The 24,449-nt window shown below is 38.7% G+C and overlaps 3 protein-coding genes across 3 annotated transcripts in view; 1 reads left to right on the forward strand and 2 right to left on the reverse strand.

Moving 5' to 3' along the window:
* Window positions 1-1,773, forward strand: part of srpx2 (sushi-repeat containing protein X-linked 2) — a 15,079-nt gene extending 13,306 nt beyond the window's left edge. The window contains exons 6-10 of the mRNA XM_017473998.3: window positions 1-77; window positions 191-370; window positions 661-794; window positions 884-1,005; window positions 1,157-1,773. The exon at window positions 1-77 is cut by the window's left edge and continues 45 nt beyond it. Coding sequence (XP_017329487.1) covers window positions 1-77; window positions 191-370; window positions 661-794; window positions 884-1,005; window positions 1,157-1,337 — 694 coding nt within the window. The 3' untranslated portion in view covers window positions 1,338-1,773. The remainder of the gene's footprint in view (window positions 78-190; window positions 371-660; window positions 795-883; window positions 1,006-1,156) is intronic.
* mid1ip1l (MID1 interacting protein 1, like) overlaps window positions 1-24,449 on the reverse strand; it is a 183,181-nt gene that overhangs the window by 33,216 nt on the left and 125,516 nt on the right. The window lies entirely within an intron of this gene.
* sytl4 (synaptotagmin-like 4) lies at window positions 1,582-24,222 on the reverse strand. The gene is made up of 17 exons (XM_017473995.3): window positions 24,006-24,222; window positions 21,242-21,379; window positions 19,309-19,524; window positions 19,083-19,192; window positions 18,734-18,848; window positions 12,959-13,069; window positions 12,771-12,876; window positions 12,381-12,477; window positions 11,272-11,372; window positions 11,073-11,165; window positions 10,816-10,988; window positions 9,431-9,533; window positions 8,906-9,067; window positions 8,693-8,798; window positions 4,270-4,378; window positions 3,949-4,157; window positions 1,582-2,129 (listed from the first exon to the last, which is right to left on the reverse strand). Exons 2-17 carry the CDS (start codon window positions 21,358-21,360, stop codon window positions 1,987-1,989), a joined length of 2,073 nt encoding a protein of 690 aa, XP_017329484.1. The 5' UTR covers window positions 21,361-21,379; window positions 24,006-24,222; the 3' UTR covers window positions 1,582-1,986.

Genomic DNA, 24,449 nt, shown 5'->3' on the forward strand with positions numbered 1-24,449 from the left:
GCAGTATGTAATTCGCTACAAAGTCTATGACCAGGCCCGGAACATGGCCACCTGCAAGTTTACAGTGCATGTTGAAGGTATGATTTCAGAAGTGAAATCCAAACACAGACTTTGAAAGCCCTATGCTCCTAAATGGCCTCTGTGAGCTTTATATAACATTATATTTCTGCTTTAATTTCCTGCTCCCTAGTCAGGAGATGTCCTGTACTGAAGGCCCCTTTGCACGGATACCTGAGCTGCTCATCTGACGGCAATAATTATGGAGCGGTGTGCGAGTATCACTGTGATGCTGGTTATGAGAGGAGTGGCACCTCCACCCGAGTCTGCCTGTTCAACCGCAGCTGGTCAGATCAAGCCCCGGAGTGCATGTGTGAGTGATTAACCCGCAATTAAATTACCAGGGAAAACAGGGATAGGTGCGGTTTTCAAAAATGTACAAAATACGATTTTTAAACTTGTACTTGATGGTCATATGAAAATAAAGCTATTTTCAAAATGTACAAAATACTTTTCACAGTGAAATTATGTTAATTTACAAGTGATTTTGGTGTATTGTACAGCAGACATCTGGTATACAACTAGAAATCCTCTGCTAGGAAGGTGCTAAGAGCAAACGACTAATGTAAAGTCTCACCTATTGAAATTCGTGCCTTTTGTTAGTGATGCAAATCAAAACTGACATGAGGTCTGCTGGTGCCCTGCTTGACCAGTTCTATGAGAAGAGAAGACTTCTCATTGTGTCAACTCCAAGCGCAACTGACCAGTACTACAAGCTTCAGAACATCATGCTGCAGGTCTGTTACTTGTAAGGCTCCAATAAACTTATATCTTCTGATATATCAAATACATTTCTACTGGCAACCATGTCAATGTTTAATCTCAGAGAGCTGGATGTGGTCTGGATCTTCGACATGTGACAGTGATTGAGTTGATAGGAATTCCACCTCATGAAGTGGGCCGGATTAAAGAACAATTTCTAGACACTGAGGTCATTGAGGGTCTCAGGTTAGATGCAAAACATATCTCGTATCGCTTCTTAAACAAACTATAATCTGACTATTAATGATAACCCAAAAAAGTTGTTACCTTTTTTTTTTTTTTTAAACAATCAATGGCATGAAAATGAACCTCTTATGTGTGTGTATGTTAATTACAGGCAGGCTCTACAGATCACTCGATCCTACTTCAACATGGTGTTGCTTGATGAACTTGGTATAGACCGGGAACGTTTCATTAACCCCACCACTTCAGATGAACTCTACAATTTCATTGAGGAGTACCTTCTCACAGAGGAGGAGCAAGAGAGGCTGCAGCTAAACAAGGACCTTTGTGACTGAGGCAGAAAAGATTCACTCAACATCAACATTAAGGGTGCCATGAACAGCAAAGCGGTGCTTTGCAAGAATTCTACTTTATAAATTTAGATAGTGTTGCTTTCACACACATTACAGATGACTATATTGTGGCTGTGCATCAAAATACTGGACTTCAGATCGATTTTATGGGTTGAGTTTTTACACAAACGGATTTCATAATCTCCGGTATTCTGTACATATCACAGCTAACAGGAACAGTGAAAAATATTATATATAATATTTATTAAGTGAATTGTATATAACTTTTTAAAAAGTGTTTATCATAGTCAGGACCTACAGTAACTGAGCTTTGTGCCATTCGGCAGTAAATAATTACAGCTTTGTATACACATTTTTAGAATTATGCAACTGTACTCTTTCAGGAAGAATGTCAATAAAGATTACGTTTTGTGCATAATTTTTGCTCCAGCATTTTTATAAACTTTTAACAATATTGCAATTAAATGTATATACATACATCTCTGGTTAAACTGGCCTGTACTGAAGAGGAAAAATGTGTGGTTACCTGGTCTGTGGTGTTTATAATATTGAAAACTAGCCTCTTTTCACTGAAGGATTTGCAATACCAATCCAATGTGTTTATACTAATCTTGTCATATTGCCAGGGTCTTTACTCTCTCGTTCCCATGGAGGAGCGCAGGGGGAGACTGCCCTCTGCCCAAGAATCTGGGAACTGCATCATCTTCTGCCACAAAGACACTTCCTCTCCTGTTGAGTCAGCCACCCATTCCTGCTTCCCCTCCTTCAGTCGAACTGCAGACACACAAACTTCAAATCATTATCTGAAATAATATTCTCTACAAGGCAGCCAGTGGAAAATACAATATACCACACATTAACACCACAATATAATTTGTAGCAATTGCATACAATTCTGAAAACGTTGGGACAGTAAGGAAAATGCTAGTAAAACAAAGTGGAATAATATGTAAATGTACTTTGACTTGTATTTAAACAAAAAACCTATAAAGACAAGGTATTTGATGTTTTACCTAATCAACTGCATTTTTTTTTTTTTTTAAAAGATAAACGTTTATTTTGAAATTGATGCATGCAACATGTTCTAAAAAAAGTTGGGACAGGGGCAATTTAGGACTAATAGCAATGAGACAAGTTAAAATAAGAAGGTGATGTGAACAGGTGAGGCAATCATCTAATCGTAGTATATAAGGAGCCTCTAAAAAAGACCTAGTTCTTCAAGAGCAAGGATGGGTCTAGGCTCGCCAATCTGAGTCAGCGAATAATCCAACACTTTGAGAACAACATTCCCCAAAGTCAAATCGGTAGGATTTTGGGAATTTCACCTTCTACAGTGCACAGTATAATTAAAATATTCAAGGAATCTGGTCAAATCTCGGTGTGTAAAGGGCAAGGCCAAAAACCACTTCTGAATGCACGTGATCTCCAATCCCTCAGACATCACGGTCTTAAAAACTGTCACGAGTCTGTAATGGATCTCCCGACATGGGCTCGGGAATACTTTGGTAAACATTTGCCAGCCAACACCATTCGCCGCTGCAACCACAGATGCAAGTTAAAGCTTTACTATACAAAGCAGAAGCCATACATCAACACTGTCCAGAAGCACCGCTGACTTCTCTGGACTCTGTCTCATCTGAGATGGACAGCAGCACAGTGGAATCGTGTTTTTGGACAAAACAACCATCATGTTCTCCGGGCCAAAGACGAAAAGGACCATCCAAGCTGTTATCAGCGTCAGGTCCAAAAGCCAGCGTCTGTCATGGTATGGGGGTGTATCAGTGCCCATGACATGGGTAACCGGCGCATCTATGAGGGCACCATTAATGCAGAAAGATATGTACACATTTTGGAGCAACATATGCTGCCATCCACAGCAGGACAATGCCAAACCACATTCTGCCCGGGTTACACGCACATGGTTGCGTGAACAGAAAGTGCGGTTGCTAGCATGGCCTGCCTGCAATCCTGACCTGTCTCCGTTTGAGAATGTGTGGCTCATTATGAAGCTCAAAATAAGGCAACGAAGGCCCCATACAGTCGCACAGCTGAAGAAATGAATAATGGATGAATGGTGGAAAATTCTGCTTGCTAAACTTCACCAACTGGTGTCTTCACTCAGCGCCCAAACTCTTAATAAGTGTTATTAAAAGAAAAGGTGATGTTGCACAGTAGTAAACAGTCAACTGTCCCAACTTTTTTGGAGTGTGTTGCAGTCATCAGATTTGAAATGAGTGTATATTTTCAAATCATCAAATAATGTGTTTTCAATACAGTACAGGGTGAATTCAATTTTCAAATGACTCATTTGTTGTTGTTTTTTTGCATTTTCCATACTGTCCCAACTTTTTATTGTATAATCAGTGTAAGATTCAGTATGAACATAAATATCAGTGAAATGCAGATGATGCTTCACTATAAAAAGCAATTACTAAAAGTAATATCTGTAATATGTCTGTAGAAAATCATTCTCTGAAGATGTTTTAATGCTTCAACATAATGTTGCAATAAAGGGGAAAATTAGTTTTGGTCTGAATGATGATGGAAACATAAAGAACAGACGCATTGTGTAGACATAGCTAGGCGCACACACCTGCCCCTGAACTCAAACGCACTCCTCCCAGAAAATCGTTGCTGGACATGGCTTCTCGATCCCAGACTGTGAGCTCCAGACACATGCCTTTTAGATACTCCAGACACACATCTTTGTATATGAATGTGTGGTCATAGTGTGGGTTCACGGTCTTCTTCACCACCTGCGTCTTCTTCTTGGACGACTTGCCTGTAGATGGCAGCAGGTACCTGCACATTGAGAATTGTGAATCAGGAAAGTGGAAAACCAATTACAAGGTATTTTAAAATGCAATTTCATAAATGGGTAATTAAATGTTTAGTAGGCTGAATTAAGTCTAACCCTTTCACAAAGGAATCAGACGTGCCCCCTGCTTTCATTGCACAAAGATTCTTAGCCTCCTTTATTAACACGTGCAGCTCTCCACCATCCTCTACTTTGGCCTTTTTGCCTGAGGATGAAGAATAAATGTAACTTCAGTTTTCAGCTCTCTTTACTAAGGCAGAGGTGTGAATAACAAAGTACAATTAAAGTGTTACCATGCTGAAATACAGTTTTCAAGTGTCTGTAGTTACAGTATGTGTACTCACTACATTTTAAAAGGAAAATAGATCTCTTTCTGCATGCATGCACACACACACACACGATTGGCTGTACAAATCTGTGCACGTTGTCTTACACCAAAAACTGAAAAACACAAGCCTCTCACTTTTAGGAAAAGTTTATACCTCAAATACAAAAAATGTGACCTATTATACACTATATCACTACAAATATCGGTGTTGGCTACATTACACTTTTATCTAGCCAGTTTTTACTGTAACAGAGGAAAGCTAGTTTGTACTTAATTATTATCAAGCAAGTCCGAGAGATTTGCTGTGTATTTGCTACATGGATACCTTAAAGATTTCAAAGGATACTGCAGACTTGTACCTTAAAACTTCTGCTTTAATCATGAAGACCCTGCTCCCACTGAACATCCTTTTAAGACTCTCAGTAATGTTTGACTTTATAATATACAATTATGGAAGAGTAACAGTGGATATAAAAACTCCACCACACACTTGTTAAAGTGACACGTTTTTTGTGCAACAAAATAAAACAAGTTAAACCATGTCAGAACATTTTCAACGTTGCAACATATGAAATCAAGTGACAAACAACCAGAAATGTTTTAGGGTAAAAAAAATATCCAGCTTGCAGATCCTTTTATAATTGGGAATGTGGCAGTGCTTAGAATCAAGCAATCACATTCAAACTAATATCAAATACTAATGAGCATACACCTGCCATCAATTAAAGTGACTGATTAACCCCAAATAAAGTACAGCTGTTCCCATAGGATGACATCATCTTGGTACACCCAATTCGAAAAGTCAAGGGCTGCAAAGAGCTTACAAAGCATGTATGGGATCACATTGTTAAAAAAAATATCCATCAGGAGAGGGTTACAAATTTTCTTTCCAAGGCTTTGGATATGGCATGGAACACTGTAAATACAATATGGAGAAAATATGGACAATAGTTGCCTGATAGTATCAAAGGCATTACAGTTCAGTAAGAAGGGAAGTCATGGGGTAATTCACCCGTCAGTAGAAATCCTTGTGAGAGTCTTGAATGACCCAGTCGGCACCAAGTAAACACGACTTAGTTGTGCCTAGACTTGAAGTTATAAGATGGCCTTCTTTATATACTGGGGTTCATTTCATACAGTTATTGTTGCTTTCGTCCCATTCTGTCTGCAACTTGTAGAGATGTATGAACTCAAGTGTCATAGTTCAGAAGGTGGTCTTTGACAGTCAGAGATTTCCAAGTTGAGAGCCTCCGTGGCGGCTGTGTTTGCGCTTTCATTTCCACCCAGACCAATGTGACTCGAGACCCAGCAGAAGAGGATATTGAAGTTTTCATTCTGTAATAGATTTACTTTAGATAAAAATGTTGACTATTATGGGATGGTCAGTCTTTACTGACTTGAGTGCTTTGAGGCAAGACTCCCGAGTCTGTGGCGATTAAGTTCTGCTCTCGACCCTTCTCGATATTTTCCAGGACTAGGACCAATGCCCAAGCTTCAGCTGTAAAGATGGAGCATTCTCCCGGAATTCGAACAAAGTTGGAGATAAAGATAGGTACGTTGCCTCGGAGTCCAATTTCATATAGATCTTTGAGAATACCATATCTCCAGATGGCATCATAGGCCTTCCCTAGATCGATGAAAACAGCTTCCTTGTGTTCTTTCTTAATAAAGCTGTTCTGTACAAATAAGTCCAGTCTGATGAGATGGTCTTAGGTGCTTTTGCTCTGTCTAAAGCCACACTGAGTCACCGATTTTTTTGCCACGACTCCAGTATCCTTACCAGACAGTCATTGACCATTCTCTCCATAATTTTGCAGAGTCAGCTGGACAGAGCTTTTTGGTGGTAGTTGTTTACATCAGAATGATCCTTGCTTGGTTTAGAAGTTGGAATAACAATTTCTTCTTGCCAGGATAGTGGCATGTTTGCTGTTTTCCTTTGTTTGTTGAAGGCTCTCTTTGCTTTACAGTTATCGTCAAACCAGGGATTGGTCCTGCGACTTGTATGTAAGCAAACTTTTTAACTGGGTCTTGGTAGTCTTGAGTCACTATATTAAATCTGTTATAACATTGGGTCTGACAAAGATACCAATTGGCTTTTTTAGGTTGCCATCTTGAGGCTTTGTGTTGAATATCTTATTTTGTAGCGGTAATAATAAAGGGGAAGTCTCCACTTCCACATAGGTCATCCCAAGTCTGCCACAAGAAATCAAGTAAAAGCTCAGGTTCACATATCCTTAAGTCAATTGTGGAATATGTTCCATGTCCTGGGTGCAGATAAGTATTTGAGAAATTATTTAGGAGATGCAGACCATTGTTACTGAGTTTTTTACCCTTCGCATTAGTATAGTTGACCATTGAAATCTCCCACAAGTATGTAGGGGGTTGGTAGTTTCTTATCAAGCTTGTTTAGACCTTGGAGTGCCATAGGTATGTCTGGAAGTATATAAATATTACACAGAGTAATGGCCTTGTGAAGAGTTAAACGTAGTGCTATTGCCTGTAGGTTAGTGTCTACCATGCTCTGGCTGTGAATCATATGTCGAACTAAGATGGTTGCTCCACCAGAGGGACGATGTATGTTTGGGCCATACGTGTTAAAACTTACAAACTTTTTCAGAGGGCTGTTTGATATTAAGTGTGTTTCTTGGTTTCAACTTCTGCATTTTGGTGGTTTTGGACAGGTTTCCTCATGCCTTTCCTCTCCACAGTTGCAGCAAAAAGGTTTGTTCTTGCATCCAGCAGAACTATACCCAAACCTCTGACAGATAAAGAACCTCAGACAGTTGATAAAGATGATGCCAGGACCTCTTCCTCCACAGACACGGGTCACAACTTATGGGCAACAAGTTGCCCCATTCGCCTTTTACGAACAGCAAGGGGGTGCTGGGCACATATTCTACCCAGGGTCTCCATAGAGACATTTCTAAGAAAAGGAAATCCCTCTAAAATTGGTAAGAAGACCAGGTGAAAAGTGGTCAGGGAGGCTGCCAAGAGGCCTACAGCAACATTAAAAGAATTGCAACAATTTCTGGCATATACTGGTTGCTCCCTACATGTGAAAAGCTACGAAATTCTTCATATGTCTGGGCTATGGGGTAAGGTGGAAAGGCAGAAGCCTTTTTTAACAATAACAAAAACAAACAAACAAAAACAAAACCCAAGCCCGGCTAAAGTATATACATCCAATATCCGAAAACCACGTGGTACAATGTGTTATGGTCTGATGAGACCAAAGGTGAACTTTTTTGGGCATAATACCAAAAGATATGTTTGCCACAAAAAAACAACAAAAAAAACAAAACACACCACTTCACATCACCAAAAGAACACCATCCCCACAGTGAAGCATGTACTCAGCAGGATCATGTTTTGGGGCTGCTTTTCTTCAGCTGGTACTGGGGCTTTACTGGAGTGGTACTGGGATGGAGGGAATAATATATAACTCCAAATACCAGTCAATTCTGGCACAAAACCTTAAGGCTTCTGCTGAAACACTTCAGATGAAGAGGAATTTTACCTTTCAGCATGACACCGACCCAAAGCACACCTCAAAATCAACAGAAGAATGGTTTAACCAAAACAAGGTTTTGGAGTCCAGATCTAAATCCAATAGAAAATCTGTGGGGTGACCTGAAGAGGGCTGTGCACAGGAGATGCGACTTTACAATGCTTTTGTAAGGAAGAATGGCAAAATATTGCTAAGTCAAGACATGCCAGACTGATTGACTCAAAAAGACTGAATGCCGTGGTAAAATAGAAAGGTGCTGCAACTAAATATTAGTTTAGCGGTATGCACACTTATGCAACCAAGTTACTGTACACTTTAAATTTTTCATTGTTTCCCATAAAATCAATAATTCTTAAAATTAAAGTGGAAAACTTTAATTGAAATTTCACAGTGAGGTTCTGCCATAATTTATCTTGGCTTTATTACTTTTTTTAAATCGCAAAAACCTGCAATTTTAACATTGGTGTGTATACTTTATATATCCACATTACAATCTCACTATCCAGTGTCACCCAGAAGTGGATGGGTTCCCTTTTGAATCTGGTTTCTTTCAAGGATTTTATATTTAAGATCTTTTGCCAGAATATTTGTTTAGAGAAGTGCACTATTGCTTGAGTAAGGACTCAAGGATGTGTGTACTACTGCCACCTCTGACTAAAGGAACTGGGGAACTGTTCCCTCACCTCGGGGCTTTTCTCCAGCTGCCTTCGTCTCAGTGACATACTTTAGAGAAATCACAAGTTCTCCTTTGTACTGGGAAAAAGCTGACAGTGTCAAAGAGTTGCCCACCTGCATACAGAAAGAACTACCATTTAAAACAGTTAAATCATACAATACTTGTATAATGTACATGAGTGAACTGCACTGGATTAGACATTGCACATTTGTTCTACTACCTTTCCTTGGAGTGTCACACACTCCTCTTGGCCTGAGTCAATGTCATGGCAGTCCATTGGTATCTCCACCTCCCCAAGGAAAGCATTGCGCCCAAAACGGTCATGATGCCACACTGAGAGCTGGAGAGTACGAGACATCAGCTGGGAGCGACTGATTGAATACTAGAAAAAAAGGACAAGAAAGAGAGGTAAATAATCCACATTAATGCAGAGCGTATAAGATAAAGCAGTTACTGAAGATGAATAAATGGTGAGGTCCTGAATTCACAGTGGCTGGTGTACACTTTGTAGCCTCATGAAAATGACATTTCAGCATAAATGGTGTACTCATGTAGATTAAAAACAAAGCAATCATAAGAATCAGTATTTATGTTTGAGTCTGCACTGAGATTGGAGTGAATATATGCATTAAAAGGAAGTCAGACTGGACAAAAAATATAAATGTTTCTGTATTGTAAAGATAAATCATGGAATATATTTTCTTAAAAAGTACCAATATACTGCAACATACGAGTTAAGTAGTACCTTTAATCTCTCATTGTAGCTGGGGTTGATTGTGTTACGTTTGATAGCCGTTTTCTTCTTGCTCTGACGAGATTTGTCTGGGAGGAGGTAACTTTTGACATAGCTACAGTGGGTGACACAAAACAGCTGGGAAGCATCAGTGTGTGGATAAAAGTACAGAATTTCACTACATGCACAACTGTTCTTTTCCTCAATCAATCTGCACCGTGGTTCACATTTGCACTTGGACTACTATAACGGTGTCTTTATGTGAATAGCTAAAATATTGAAAAACTTTTGAAAAATTCTTAAGAATTATATAGTTCACTTAAAAGAGTAATATCACTGCACCATATCATAGCTGACCCTGTGCTCTCACCCAAACTTCCTAGACACCAGCATATGTGAAGAGAAGGATTTTGCTGTGCTGTAATGTATATGTGACACAAATAGAGTCTTTCATTCTTCTCCTTCTTCATCTCCTCTTTCGGCATTACGTACTATACTGGCTTAATTTGGAACTGACCTCGAAACCTTTAGTACTTTTTTTTTTGTAAATTACTATAGCAATATTGTAATAACATCTATACAGTTATATACACTCACCATCCACTTTAATAGGAACACCTGTACACCTGCTCATTTGTGTCATTATTCAATCATGTGGCAGCAGGTCAAGAGCTTCAGTTAATCTTCACATCAAACATCAGAATGGGGAAAAAAAATGTAATCTCTGTGATTTTAACTGTGGCATGGCTGTTTGTGCCAGATAGGGTGGTTTGAGTATTTCTGATACTGCTGAACTGCGATACACACACACACACACTCAGACACACACCTCTTGTTGATTAGAGAGGTCGAAGGAAAATGGCCAGATTGGTTTGAGCTGCCTGAAAGTTTATAGTAACTCATATAGTAACTCTTTACAATTGTGGTGAGCAGAAAATCATTTCAGAAGGAGTAGAACCTGATGTAGGCTTCTGCTGTTGCATCAAGCTTTGCATAGCATGTTTATAGTTAACTGTCCTGCTGTACAAAAGTACCTGACCTTTAGAGTTGGCATGTAAGTTTTAAAATCCTGTCCAATTAATTCTCTCATCCAATTCTGTCTGTACATATGACTCCAGTCCATTTAGAAAATCTGTCCAACCTGGCAACAATGCCACCCGCTACCACATTTATTCACTCCCCCCAATCTCCTCTACCCATTCCCCCCACCAAATTATAGTTGGCTTGTGATGATACTGGTTTGTACTTCTACTTTAACATAATTTTGTGCATCCTAGTAAACATAAATTGCTCATATTATACCCATTTATTTGATTAACAGCATAAAATGCATATTAACTTGCTACAAAGAAACTTCTATGTTAAAATCAACAGCGCTATCAGTAGAGAACACTTACGGGTTGCACTTCTTTTTGGCAACATAAGCTAGACCTCTGCACTCTTTGACCAGAACTGAGAGACTCTGCATTCTCTCATCATAGTGGAGGGAGAAGACAATGTCCCCACTGACGTCCACAATGTCGTAATCCCCTGCCTCACTGTATACACTCATCATGCTGCCCAGCGTACCCTGCAAAAATTAACACACATTCATGCAGGAGCTGGCGTTTATATTAATTGAACAAGTTCTTTTATAAACAACATGGTATTTTACACTGGAGCCACGCAGATTGGTGGTGCCTTCACCCACAGTCCTTCTGTGAATGCTGACCAAGTTATCAATATCCTCTTCCTCCTCCTCTTCATCCTGCAGAAATATGCCATCTGAAATACTGCATGTACGGCAAAGCAATAATTTTAAGGCATCCCATGAGAAAGACTGCCATGTAGGTCAGTCAGAAAGGAAAACTCACTATGTTTAGACCTGGAACTGACTTGCTTCTGTCTCCCATGGAGGCTGCGGTGTTCTCAGTCATATCATAGCGTACGTCCACTACAGAGACTGGCTTAAAATCTAAGCAAACAGAACAGTAGTTCCTAAATATTTTCAGCCCTTTACTCTACAAAACCAGAGAACAGATCATCTTAAATTCACTGTGAATTCAAGTTTATAATTACAGGTCTATTGGAGCTGTACATCATTTACCCAAGGAAAGTTGTGTAAGATTTGATCCCCAATTTATATCCTTTTATTTATATGTCTAATTATGTAATTAACATGTCAGAATGATTTATGTTTATGATTAATACAGAATCTTTATTTTTAGAAAAAGTATGTATTTTGGTCTGAAAGAGGTTCTGCAAGGCATATTTAATCTGGAGCGCGTCCATCACCAACAAGACACGCATTAACTTCATGTGTGTTTTACCAAAGGGTTGGGTTATTCTGTCAAACAAATGAGTTGAAATAAAAATGAACTGAGCCCAATCTTTTTTTGAGCCAAAGGGAGAGAGGAAAAAGGGGACTAGCAATGCATTCACAAGCTATTAAAAGTCATGAGAGAAGACATGTTTGTATCACCTAAGCTGACAGGAAGGAGTGAAAGTGGGAAAAAAAAGAGACCTGAATTTTTTTTGAGTGTGTTTTGTTTAAGTGTTGTGCTCTGTGTAAAATTTATTTCTTTTATTTAAATTTCCCCTTTTTCAGTCATTTTGCCTTTTTCTACAATGCATCATAGAGTTTGTTGGAGAAGTTCTTTGAATAAATTTGATATTAGAATTTAGTACATTGAGATTTATATTTAATAATCCAAGGATACTTGTAGTTGAAGTCACCAGGTACCGTCTGTGAAACTAAGCAACCAAGTGTCCAGTAATGAAAACTATGAGTTAAAATCAGGTCAGTTCAAGAAAATATCTTTAATTATGGTTATTACTAAAGCAACAGTACTTTTAAAATAGTAGAGAATTTGTAATTGATTAAAAAAAAAAAAAGTAGCTGATAAGATATGTTTTAATGGTCTGAAATTAGGCAGCCCCTATTGAATGGGTCTTTAATCTGTGTGTGAATGACATACATTACCTGATATTTTGTGCACTCTTCTAACACTTTTCTTGAAAAGGCCATCATCATCATTCAAGGACTCCGGGCATGTATTAATTTGATGAACTAAAGATGACTTAAAAAGTAAAAAGAGTGATTAAGACAGATTAAGTCATAAGCAGTTATACAGGTAAAGAGGTAAGATGGAAGCCAATACAGTGCAGTGATATTAGGTTTCAGAAGGCCACAGTAATGTCCCCTTCAGTGTTTATCCCTTTCTAACCCCACCACCTCACTACACTTTGTAATAAGCTAAGATGTGGGGACAGGAGTGTTAGCTTACAAAAAAACACTAAAGTGCAGTGCTGTGGCCATCTAGGAGTTCTAACTTGAATGGATGGAACAAGTGAGGCATGTTTGTCCACTCACAGTCTCGGTGCTTGCAGAGGATCCAGAAGGACTGTGGGTTTTAATGGGAGAGGACATACTTAACACAGTGGAATCTGTTCCACTCAACCTGTTCACTCCCTCGTTCCTAAATTCAAAAGAATTTCTGTTTAACGTGCTCATAGATAACATACAGTATTTTCTTGTCCAGTAGTTAAGTAAACCTGCACCTCTGTGTCGACGGCGTGCTGGACAATGAGTCGCTGTCAGCACGGCTACTGCAGAGGCTGGCATTCTCGGCCAAGTCTGTGTTGCTCTGCTGCAGATGCTTACTGGATGGGCTGAGTGCAGATACAACACTGGTGAAATTTATCCTTGACGTCACACAGTTGAAATTATCCACTCGAGTATTTTTTTATTTCTTTCTTTTTGCACTGAAGACATTTGGGTTTGAGAAAAAAGATGAATATTACACGATACATCAGAATTTCAGTGTTCATTTCCTGATATTTACATATACATGGGTTAAACACCTAGAACATGGCACCTTTTGTTTGAAACCACACATTTTTCAAGTGATATATCATCAAAATATTGGAACATGTGACTGACCGGTGTTCTTGCTGCACAGGTGTGCCCTGTTAGACTGACTGTTTAAACAATTAATAGCTCTGAATATCTACTCTTGGTTTGAAGCCTGGACATCACCTGTGAAGAGTGCATTTGTTGTTAAAAAGGATAAAACAACTTGATCAGAGAGCTGTCTATGGGAGAAAAGCAAGCCATTATGAAGCTGAGAAAGTAGTGAAAAGCTGAGCCATTGCATGAGCATTAGGCATAGCCAATAAAACAACCTGGAATATCCTGAAAGAAAGAAAGCACTGGTGTACTAACAACCAGATATGGAGCAGGTCAGCAGTTGTTGACAAAAACATTGAGAGCTATGAAGAAAAACCCCAAAACAACAGTCAATGACATCACAAACAACGTCCACAAGGCAGGGGTGAAGGTATCATGATTCACTGTTCAAAGAAGACTTCAAGAGCTGAAATATAGAGGCCATACCACAAGATGCAAACCACTCATCAGAGGTAAGAATCGGAAAGTCAGATTGGAATTCTCAAAGAAATTCAGAGATGAGCCACACAAATTCTGGAAGCAAGATGATCCTCTACCAAAGTGATGATCCATGAGCCAAAACAAGCTTGGGCTTGCATGGCTGCTTCTGGAATGGGCTCACTAATATTTATTGATGAGGTAACTCATGATGGTAGCATAATGAATTCAGAACTTTACAGAAACATTCTGTCTGCCAGTTTATAGAGAAATGCCTCCAATCTAATTGGGAGGAACTTTCCAAGACACACTGCCAATACAACAAAGGACTTCATCAGGTGAAAAGAGTGGAAAGTTTTAGACTGCTCAAATCAGTCAACAGACCGTAACCCAATTGAACATGTATTTCACCTCCTGAAGAGGAGACTGAGGGGAGAAACCCCCCCCAAAAACAAAAAACAACAACTGAACAAAGCTCCAGCACAAGCCTGAAAAAGCATCCCAAAAGAAGAATGCAACAGTTTGATGTCAGCAGGTTACCAGCTTGATGCAGTTATTTCAAGCAAGGGTTATGTAACCATATGTTACATGTTATTTAATTTAAGAGTATTTGTTCCAATACTAGCAATATTTGCTCATCTAAAAATTGGGTGGTCTGCCATGCTACAAGTTGTTCAACACATCTAGATGTAAATAGGAAATAAAAGCTAAAATTCCGATCTATCCTTCATATTCCTCTTTTAAACCAAATGTCTTTTGTGTATAGCAAAAACTAAAAATTGGTTTGTCATTCCAATACTTTCAGAGGGTTGTATGTACTGTATGTATGCATATATCTCTCAACATTATATCTATTTGTGGGCCTTTCACAAATTCTTGCCAGAAAGTTGACAGCACACTGTAACATTAATATTTCCCTTTATTGAAACTAAGGGGCTCTGACAATGCCCCTGTGTACAAATCAAGGCCCATAAAAACACAGTTTGAGATGGTTGGTGTGGAAGAATTCTTCACAAATCCTCACATAGTACATGGCATACCAGAACCTAGTGTACCAAAAGCCTTCACAAAAGATTGTCTGTGACAGTCGCAAAGGGGCGACCAACTCCACATTAATTCCCATGTTTTGGAATGGGATCTTCACTGTTTCACAGTGATTTTTGCACATTTTTTCCAGAAAGATTGGCTCCAGGTTCTTCAGGTTGGTTGGATGTTTGTTAACAGCAATTTTCAAACACTGCAACGGATTCTAGGTGGGATACAGATCTGGGCTATAATTGTGAGACATTCACTTTTTTGTTTTTATCCACACCTGCAATGCTTTGGTCTTGTATGTGGGACCACTGTCCTGCTGAAACATGATATTTCTCCCAAGCTTTATTTATTTATTTATTTATTTATTTATTTATTTATTCATTCTACCCATCTACCTACCTATTTATTTATTTATTAGCAGACTTGTTCTCTTGTAATATCTCCCTGTATTTTGCTCCATTCATTCACCCTTCAACTCAGACAAGAAGTTCTGAGGATGCAAAGTGTCCCCAGAGGACAATACTGCAACCACCATATTTTACTACAGGTCTGGTGATAATTGAGCTATGCCATGCGTTAGGTTTGCACCACAGACCGCACTTGACCTTGGTATCATGACAAAAACAAAACCCCAACACATTGTCAATGAGTCAATCTTGTGCTTTCTTATGGTTCTCCTTGAGCAATAGTTTTGTTCTACCAACCTTTCCATACAGTCCTCAATTATGCAGAGCTCTTGAAATGGTTGTCTTGTGCACCTTCACTCCACTCTCAGACACTGTACTCTGTAACTCCTTTAGAGGGACTGTTGGCCTCACTGTGGCTTCCCTCATCACTCTCCGTCTTGCTTATGAGGGACAACCTTGTCTAGGCAGTGTTTGGGTGGTGTGATGCAGCTCCAACTTCCTCACTATTGATCCAACAGTGCTTACTGGGATGTCTACTGTCTTGTATATATTTTTACACCCTATTACAGAGTTAAGAAATTCTATTTCCAGATCTTTAACTTCCTTAGAATGCTCCTAAATCTTCATTTTCAATCCTTTCAGACTGATTTTTATTTAATGACGGTTCAACTGAGATGGTTTTTGTTCAGAAAACAGGGGTTGTTTTAATATATCATTGTCAAAGGCAAATTTTGTCCTTCTAAAGACAATACCTTTCATCTGGTCCTTCTGGAATTGTCTCAAGAGACTAGGAACTGTGGTTACCTTCTCCTGTGGTAAAATCAGTTTGCCATCCATCACCATGGGGAACAATGTTTTCAACATAGAACAGACAGATGGTTGTTACTCTGCAAGTTAGATAATGGATAAGAAAGGAACCAAAATTGCACAGTTTAATTGATTCTTGATGTCGATAAAGTTTCAAAATCGACTATTATACGCCACTTCAATAACAAGTTGTTAGACGGACAGCAAAAAAAGTACTCCCTGGGATCAACTAAGTGGAAAAATAGCAGGTCTCAGCTTTGGAACTACAGCTGGAATCACATGTTGTAGTCAGATGAAAGATTTTTTGGACATGCATGCCACCAGCATGTTTGCAGAAAAAACTGAACTTCATATAAGGAAAAGCATTAATATCCACTGTAATATCTGTATATTCACTGATCCAGGGTCCTTGTGAAGAAGAAAATCATGAGTTCTGCCAAGCACAAGCCTGGAAGGAACAAGATAATGATCTCAAATATACATCCAAATTAGCACAGGAATCACTGCAGGAACCAAATCAGTGCTTTGCAAAGGCCATTTTAGAGTTTGGATTTGACCCCTTGAATGTAAATTGCAAAGGACAGTCCACATGCACAAACCTATACAGGCACTTGAAATTCCGCATGGAGCAGTGGTCCAAGTTACTTCAGTAAATATCCTTTAACTTTTTTAGATGTCACAGTATGAGGGTCAGAGTTGTTATTCTCTAGACATCTCATCGGTAATCCCTGCATTGGAAGACAAGGCATAGGAACATCCCATTTCCAACAGTGGTTGAAGTCCACTTCTAGTGAAAAGAGAACTTGGATCCAGGATGAGGTTTGAAACCAGGAGGAGAAATAACGAAGAGCCAAGTCCATCGAGTTTTGTACCCAAGGTGCGTGGACAAGGTGGGACCTCACTAAGAGAACCATCACATGGACTGAATTGTGGCGATTAGAGCCTTTTCAAATGTCATTTTTGATTAGAGCAGTGTATGATACACTCCCCACCCCAGTCAACTTGCACAGGTGGGAGAAGAGTGAGGATCCCCTCTGCAAGTTATGTGGAGTTAAAGGGACCGTGGCACATATTTTATCAGTTGTGCAAAACAGCTCTGACCCAGGGAAGGTATCGGTGGCACCATGACAAGGTGTTGACAACACCTGCAGACATCTTGGAGTAGGAAAGGCGGAAATAACACCCAGCCAAAACAAAATCACTGAACACCATCACCTTTGTAAAAGAGGGTCAGAGGCCAGCTATTCAGGACAAAGCCAACCAAAACCTGCTACAGTCAACCCAGGGATGGGAGATGAAGATCGACCTTGGGAGGAATCTCTTGTTCCCAGAGGTGGTACTTTCCACAACTCTGAGACCAGACATTGTCTTGTGGTCTCTACAGGGGAAGAATGTTATCCTGGTGGAACTAACAGTCCCGTGGGAGGAGAACTGTGAGGAAGCAGCAGAAAGGAAGAAAACTAAGTACCAACAACTTGTCCAGGAGTATCAGAATAGAGAGAGGGTGGACAACATGGCTGTTTACAGTGGAGGTAGGGTGTCGAGGATTCCCCACTCAATCAGTGTGGAATTTAATGGAGTCAGAGGCCACAAGAGGAAAACAGCAGTTTGCAGGCTGGGAGAAGCAGCAGCCTCCTGTTTGCTTTGGCATAAGAGGGAGGAAACTAGCTGGAAGCTGGGAGGAGAGGGGCAGTGAGTTGGCCACCACTGCTGACTGGAGTGTGTTGTGGTTAACGGTCGAAACACTCTGAGAAGGTTGGGCACCACCTGAAGACCTCACCTCCTGCCCAAAGCTACATCCAGAATAATGGATGCATAAAGGCATCTCTGATGCAATACAAATATCTCCCATAGTATTAATGATGTGCTGACAAGTGTTTTTCAGGACAAATACACTAATTTGAGAACAACTGTTTAAAATGTGTAGAATCCACATTTATGTCCTAAATTTCCATTTGTTGACTGTTATTCATGAAAGGTGGCAATAATTATATATATATATATATATATATATATATATATATATATATATATATATATATATATATATATATATATATATATATATATATATATATATAATATATGCAGTACACTATTATGTAAATGCTAAACTAATTTATTTACCCACAATTACATTTCTTTCTTTCTTTTTTTTTTAAATTTTTTTTAAAGAGTATGGTTGGGTCTTGTGAATTTTTCTAGATTCATTAAAAAATACAAGTAATATTAGGTCTGAATGTACTACAGAAGTAGTGCCAAATCCTACCTGCACTGAGCCAGTGTGGCTCAGTGCAGGTTTTCATACCAACCAAGCTGGAGGACAACTGATTAAACAGGTGGAATCAGGTGTGACTCCTGATGAAATGAAAACCTGCAGCCACACCAGCTGTTTGGGGGTAGGACTGAACATCCCTATACTAAAGGGTAAAAATTAAGGTATTTAAAAATTAAGAACATTTAAAAACACCTTTTGGACATTTCAAGTGAACAAACATCATTGTTGATATTAACTTCATTTGTTTGTTTTGGCGATTTTTCATCCTCCAGCAGATTTTGACCTCCATATTCTTTACTAACTAAACTTAAGTAACTAAATAATGACCATGTCTTGAAGCTTTCTGTTTTTAGCCACTATTATTTAATAATCCTGTCATATATATTGAAATCTTGCCCCCAGTTTTCACCTGATGGACTTACCTTTTGTTTCCTAGAGCAAGATCCTTCAGTCTGGGCCGTGGTACTGGTAAAGTTTGGCTGGAGTTCAAATCTGGACTGTTCAACAGAACCTCCCCTGTGGTTTCACGCTTCTTTGCTGGGATGGCACAATGCCAATTTCAAGAAGAGGCTATTAGACTTAGACTGTTGTTTCTTATTTAATATATTGTGTCTGCTTTTCCACTAACCACTGAACAGGGTTTCTGTCAAGATTATATATTACAATTAATGTTAAATGTTACAGTTCATAACATGTTATTTCTCTTTTTCATGCTGTCTCTAGAATAGTGAAAGCACACACTGTTGTCTGATATCTGTTTCCTGCACTTACTTGGAGGTCGCTTCCTGATTGAGGCTCGTACTAGATCATGTCCAGGAGCTGTGGAAAAACGGTTAACCCTCTGATCATAGAACCAGTCACCTGTAGACTTCTTTATGTCCCTGGAAGGAGCACCAAAAAAGTACTTCTATTAACCATTAACATGTTGTTTCATTAAAACAAAGGGCATAATTTTCCAGTCCACAATGGCTCTGAGATCATGTGTGTTTATACTCACGCCTCTTTGGCACACACACTGCACAGCCAGAACCCATTGGCTCGGACAGTACGACAGTTTCGGCACACTTTGTGTTTGCACACTGGGCACTGGTTAGTGTTGGCAGCTAGACGGCCTAGGGGCTCCTGACAGCGTCCACAGCTGTGCTCACTGTAATTGCCATTGCTGCGCTTTGCTCCCTTTCTCCTGATGTCCAACAACTCTGCTTTCAGTCTCCTATAGTTCAAAAGTAGTATTTAAAAAAATATACATATATTTTAGAGTTATGTCTACTACTCTACAGTCAGTACCCTTTCTAAAAATTTTATTTATCTGCTCAGGACTGGAATGGTTTGAGTTTTGCCTAACCTAACCAAAATGTAACTTTATTACAATATACACAGTGGAAAGAATCAATGAGAAATAGAGCTGCAACAACTAATCGATAAAATCGATAATAAACAATTATGAAATTCGTTGTCAAAAAATCTCATTATCGATTAAAATGGCACAGGGTACATTTACTCACTACCTTACTTCTGTTCCGCAAACATGGTTCGGAGAGTAAATACTAAAGTTGTGTCCCAAATGATGTACTATACACTTACACTACGTACTGTGTACTCTACTCTCTAGTGCAGCGTTTCAGCGGACCCCTAGTGGTCAGTGCTGTAATTGCAGGGGGTCGGTAGGAAAGTTTTTAAAATAATTTTTTTTTGTTAAATGTATCAAAATATATTCAAAGGAGATGTTTTAAAATTAATTAATTTGGTTATTCGTGTGCATTCACAAATATCACGTTAGCTGAGCTGATGATCGTTCATTGATGGATTTATTTAAAATTTTCATTTACAAATGAAATGATAATTTGCAAAAACCTATGAGTGGTAGACAAGTTCAAGTGTCGCACTGATGGATAAAATAAACAAAAGATAATTCAGAGAGTCAAATTAAATGTCACACCAACAATAAAATGTAATTGAACCTGGTATTTGTACTAATGGTATTTGAACCAATCCCTGGGGAATGACAGGTTCTACCAATCAACCAGGACTGTAGAATTCTGTGCTTCTTGTGAATCCATAAGAAGTAACGTATAAATATTAATTTCATATATTAATATATATATATATATATATATATATATATATATATATATATATATATATATATATATAAAATGTGTTTATGTATTACTTTTTATAGTTGCAAAAAAGACTTAAACTACAGTCCTAAATGAATAATATATAGTGTCTGTGTGTATTGGGTTCTTTTCAGTCTTATATAATTGGACAAACAGTTGTGTAAAGTTTTAGTCTGAAGTTCATATTCGTAACACTCAGTTTGTGGATTTTGTTTTAAATAAATGGAAAAAAAAAAAAAAAAAAAAAAAAAAAAAGGTACTGGAAGTTTGTCCCTCCCCATCCGATTAATCGAAAAATAATCTGCCAACTAATCGGTTATGAGAATAATCATGAGTTGAAGCCCTAATGAGAAACCAACATAATTAACTAAATTGCTTTAAAAAAAGGGTTGAAAATATTTAAGTTGTAAAATGATATTTACAAACAGATTGTTGCACAGTAATACACAAATCTCTTTGCTTTTTTTTGCGACTGTATATTTCTGAGCCTATATTTCAGTCACATTCGCATTTCATTTACCACTATTATTCACGGCAGCACAATTAAATAATAATTTCTAGTTATAGTTTACACATGTACAGATTTGAATTAGTTGAAGGAAAATTAATTGGAAGGTGCAAGTGTGTAAGAAAAACATACTATTCATTCTTTTTTCACATGTACGCAAGTGTGCAAATACATCTGCACATTTCAGTACACATAGCTATAGTTGTGCTAGATTAATAAAAGCACAGAGATGTACAGGGCTTGAGATTCCTGAGAACAGGAGCCTCTTGCATAAGACACTGTAGTGAAGATTCAACACTCACTTCACCCGCTGTTCCTCTAACCGTCTCAGCTCTTCATCCCGATTCAGCACCCCTAAGATCAGTTCCCTCTCAGAGTCTGTCAAGAAGGACATGTTGATGGTCTCCATAGCTTGCACCATCTAAACCTGTGCAAGTGTCCTGTTAACGCAACAACAATCAGAACTGTTTAATCAGTTTTCCCAAAGGACAGACAGACAGACAGAAAAAAGGAAAGAACAATGCTTAGACTCAACCCCAGATTCAACCCTGAGTCAGGATCACAGAAGCATTCACAGCAAACTTTCAAAGCTTTCATCATTCTATCCCCAAAAATGTGTATTAATGCTTGCAGTGAAGAACAAGATGCTTTGTGATTTAAAAACAACAACAACAACAACAACAACTAGTGGCTGCAGCAGCACAAGAAGGGTCGATGTTTAATTAAATTCAATAAAATTTTATTTGTATAGTGCTTTTTACAATGGACACTGTCTCAAAGCAGATTTACAGAAGCGTATAAACATGGTATACAGATTTAATTGTGTGAATTTATCCCAATTGAGCAAGCCGGTAGCAACGGTGGGAAGGAAAAACTCCTTAAGATGTTAAGAGGAAGAAACCTTGAGAGGAACCGGACTCAGAAGGGAACCCATCCTCATTTGGGTAACGATGGATAGTGTAAAGGAAAGTTCATTATGGTTTAATATGAAGTATGTTTGGCCTTAGAAGCAACCGTAGTCCCAGCAACCACAGTGAGTGTGTCCATCTGGAATTGGAGTAGATGAGAGCTCCATCCAGAGGCAGGGCATCCGAACGGATCTGGCAGGTCCGATTAATATTATAACGTTTAATATTATAAATGTTCTGTGGCCTACTTATCTTGCATTCAATATTTATACAAAAACTGGCATAAGATGTTTTTCTGCTTGTAAATACTGATGTAATCCTGGTGGTATGAAATGCATGGAAATAATCAAGGTAGAACATAACAGACAAACTTTGTGTAATGAGCTTTGTTTTCTGAGCTATAATAATGAACTTAATTAAAGATCTTGTATGGTAGCACTACTTGTATTGTTCTCCACTTGACATATCACTTTGCTTGTATTTCTTCATTTGTAAGTTACTTTGGATAAAAGCGTCTGCTGAATGAATAAATGTAAATGTAAGAAAGCTTGGACTTCACTTTTCCCTGTGTAGCCTATGGGAGGAAAGCTGGGGCCCAGAGAACGTACTAATGGTGCCTTACCACCATATTCCTTCCCAGAAGTGCAGAATAAAGAGAGGCTGTGTATGGAAAGAGTCGCTCAACAGAAATGCACCAGCACACCAATTGCAATGAAAATGAGGTTTAACAAATATCTATCTAATATCTATTTAATATGTAATGCTTCTAAGGCCAACAGTTAATGATACTGCAACACCTGTGGGTTAGGCTAAAGTTGAATCTATTATTTCAACTTTTTAAAAAAAGCAGATTTAGAAACTGTTAAATTTACAGTGTGGTGAAAAATATTTGTTTGGTACTAATTTCTAAAGTCAACAAAATATCGCTAAAGTCAACAGAAATGACGCGCCAGTTTGCACGAGCAGTGTGACTGAGTGCGCATGTGCATCTCTGATTATACAAATAGTGGAGGCGCATATGATGTTTGGAAAAAGGGCAGAAACCTGGACACGGAGAAGAACTGACAAGTAGAGGAAGTGTTTCTGTTTTCAGTCCCTCTTTGAAGAGTTTAAAAAAAAAAAAAAAAAAAAAAGTATTGTGTCCATTTATGTTTTGGCTACAAACTTAAATTTGGTTGGCAAACTCACGGGACATTTACATATTGTGGTTGTAAATGTCAAATGGGTTAAAAGTCACCATGTTCTCACAGGCAGTATAACACAGGGACACAGCCAGGACTAGGAGCATGGGAACGGGCTCAGACCTCCACTGGTTCCGACAAACACTCCATGAGTAAATATCCAGAACTTTGTGCTGCTTAGCATATGAACATGCAGCAACACAAATCTATAACACAAATTATATCAGGCAGAGCAACGAGAAAAGGAAAAGCAAACATCCCAGCGTTCCCACCCTTTAAAGACAACTTCGGGTGGAGTTCTCTGGTTAACATTTATTTAATTATGTCGCTTTGGGTGGTTAATAATCACTGGCGCCACTCAACCAAACACTCTGCAGTAACAAAACTCTGAGGAAAACAAACCACTAGCCGTTAAAAGAATGAATAGGAACTGGTTTGTGGCACGAGCACATATCCAATAACACTTAATGCCAATGTTTTCCCTCATTGTTTAAACACTTGTGGAAAGGTGAGAAGTGCTGAGAAGTAAACAGTCCACCAGGAAGACTCGAGACATTGCTAAGGGCAGTGATGAAGCTTTCAATCTTGTGGGAATGTTAAGTAGGCCAAGTTACAACCCCTAAACCTAAACCAGCTGATTTAAGGTGAACTTATTAATGAGTGTTAAAACACCACCACCAAACACACGTCACACAGAAAGAAAGCACATATATAAAAGACATGTAAATACACGGACGTCCAAATTCTCGAACTTGTGTTCAGTCTATCCATTTGTATTTCTACACTAGTGTCCACTAATACTCTCATGATCTAAGAAGAGGAAAGCGCAACACACACACACACACACACTGCAATCTACACTGGTCAGTTGTAATCACACTCCTGGAGAATAAAAACGTTAGCCGTCTTCTATAAATGAAGCAACTAATGCGTGTGATGCTACGTTTCAAAAACACTATTTTAAGAGTTTAACTTACCGACGTTTGCTGAAGTTTTTATGTACTGCCGCTTCCTTACGCACTCACACTCAGCCTGAACAATGCCGGAAGATGGGAAAAATTCCTAACACACACACACACACACAGAGAGAGAGAGAGAGAGTGTGAGAGTCTCTCTCTCATTTCCGCAGAATGAGCAGGTGCAGCTCAGAGTTTCACCCACATATCAACACATCCATGTCCTATAGGTGTTCAGACAAGCATCTGATTAAGTACTCTAACCCATGACTAAAGTAAACATAAAACACACGTTACACTGTTTCTTAGGTATCTACTGTCATTACAGTTTTCACACACCTCAATGCGTAACAGAGTGAACAGGCTGCATTCTATTTAAACAAGTAGTAAACTATAAAATACACACACACACACAAATGCCAACACACACACACACACACACACACACACACACACACACACACA

This window comes from Ictalurus punctatus, chromosome 8, assembly GCF_001660625.3.
Source record: "Ictalurus punctatus breed USDA103 chromosome 8, Coco_2.0, whole genome shotgun sequence".
Classification (NCBI taxonomy): domain Eukaryota; kingdom Metazoa; phylum Chordata; class Actinopteri; order Siluriformes; family Ictaluridae; genus Ictalurus; species Ictalurus punctatus.

Bases quoted from the DNA above. Each gene is read 5' to 3' on its own strand.
- sytl4 (XM_017473995.3), bottom strand. From the start codon at position 21,360: ATGGTGCAAGCTATGGAGACCATCAACATGTCCTTCTTGACAGACTCT. The intron at 19,193-19,308 runs GTGAGTATAAAC...TGCTCCTTCCAG, and splicing joins AGTGTGTGTGCCAAAGAGGC to GGACATAAAGAAGTCTACAG. The intron at 10,989-11,072 runs GTAAAATACCAT...TAATTTTTGCAG, and splicing joins CCAATCTGCGTGGCTCCAGT to GGTACGCTGGGCAGCATGAT.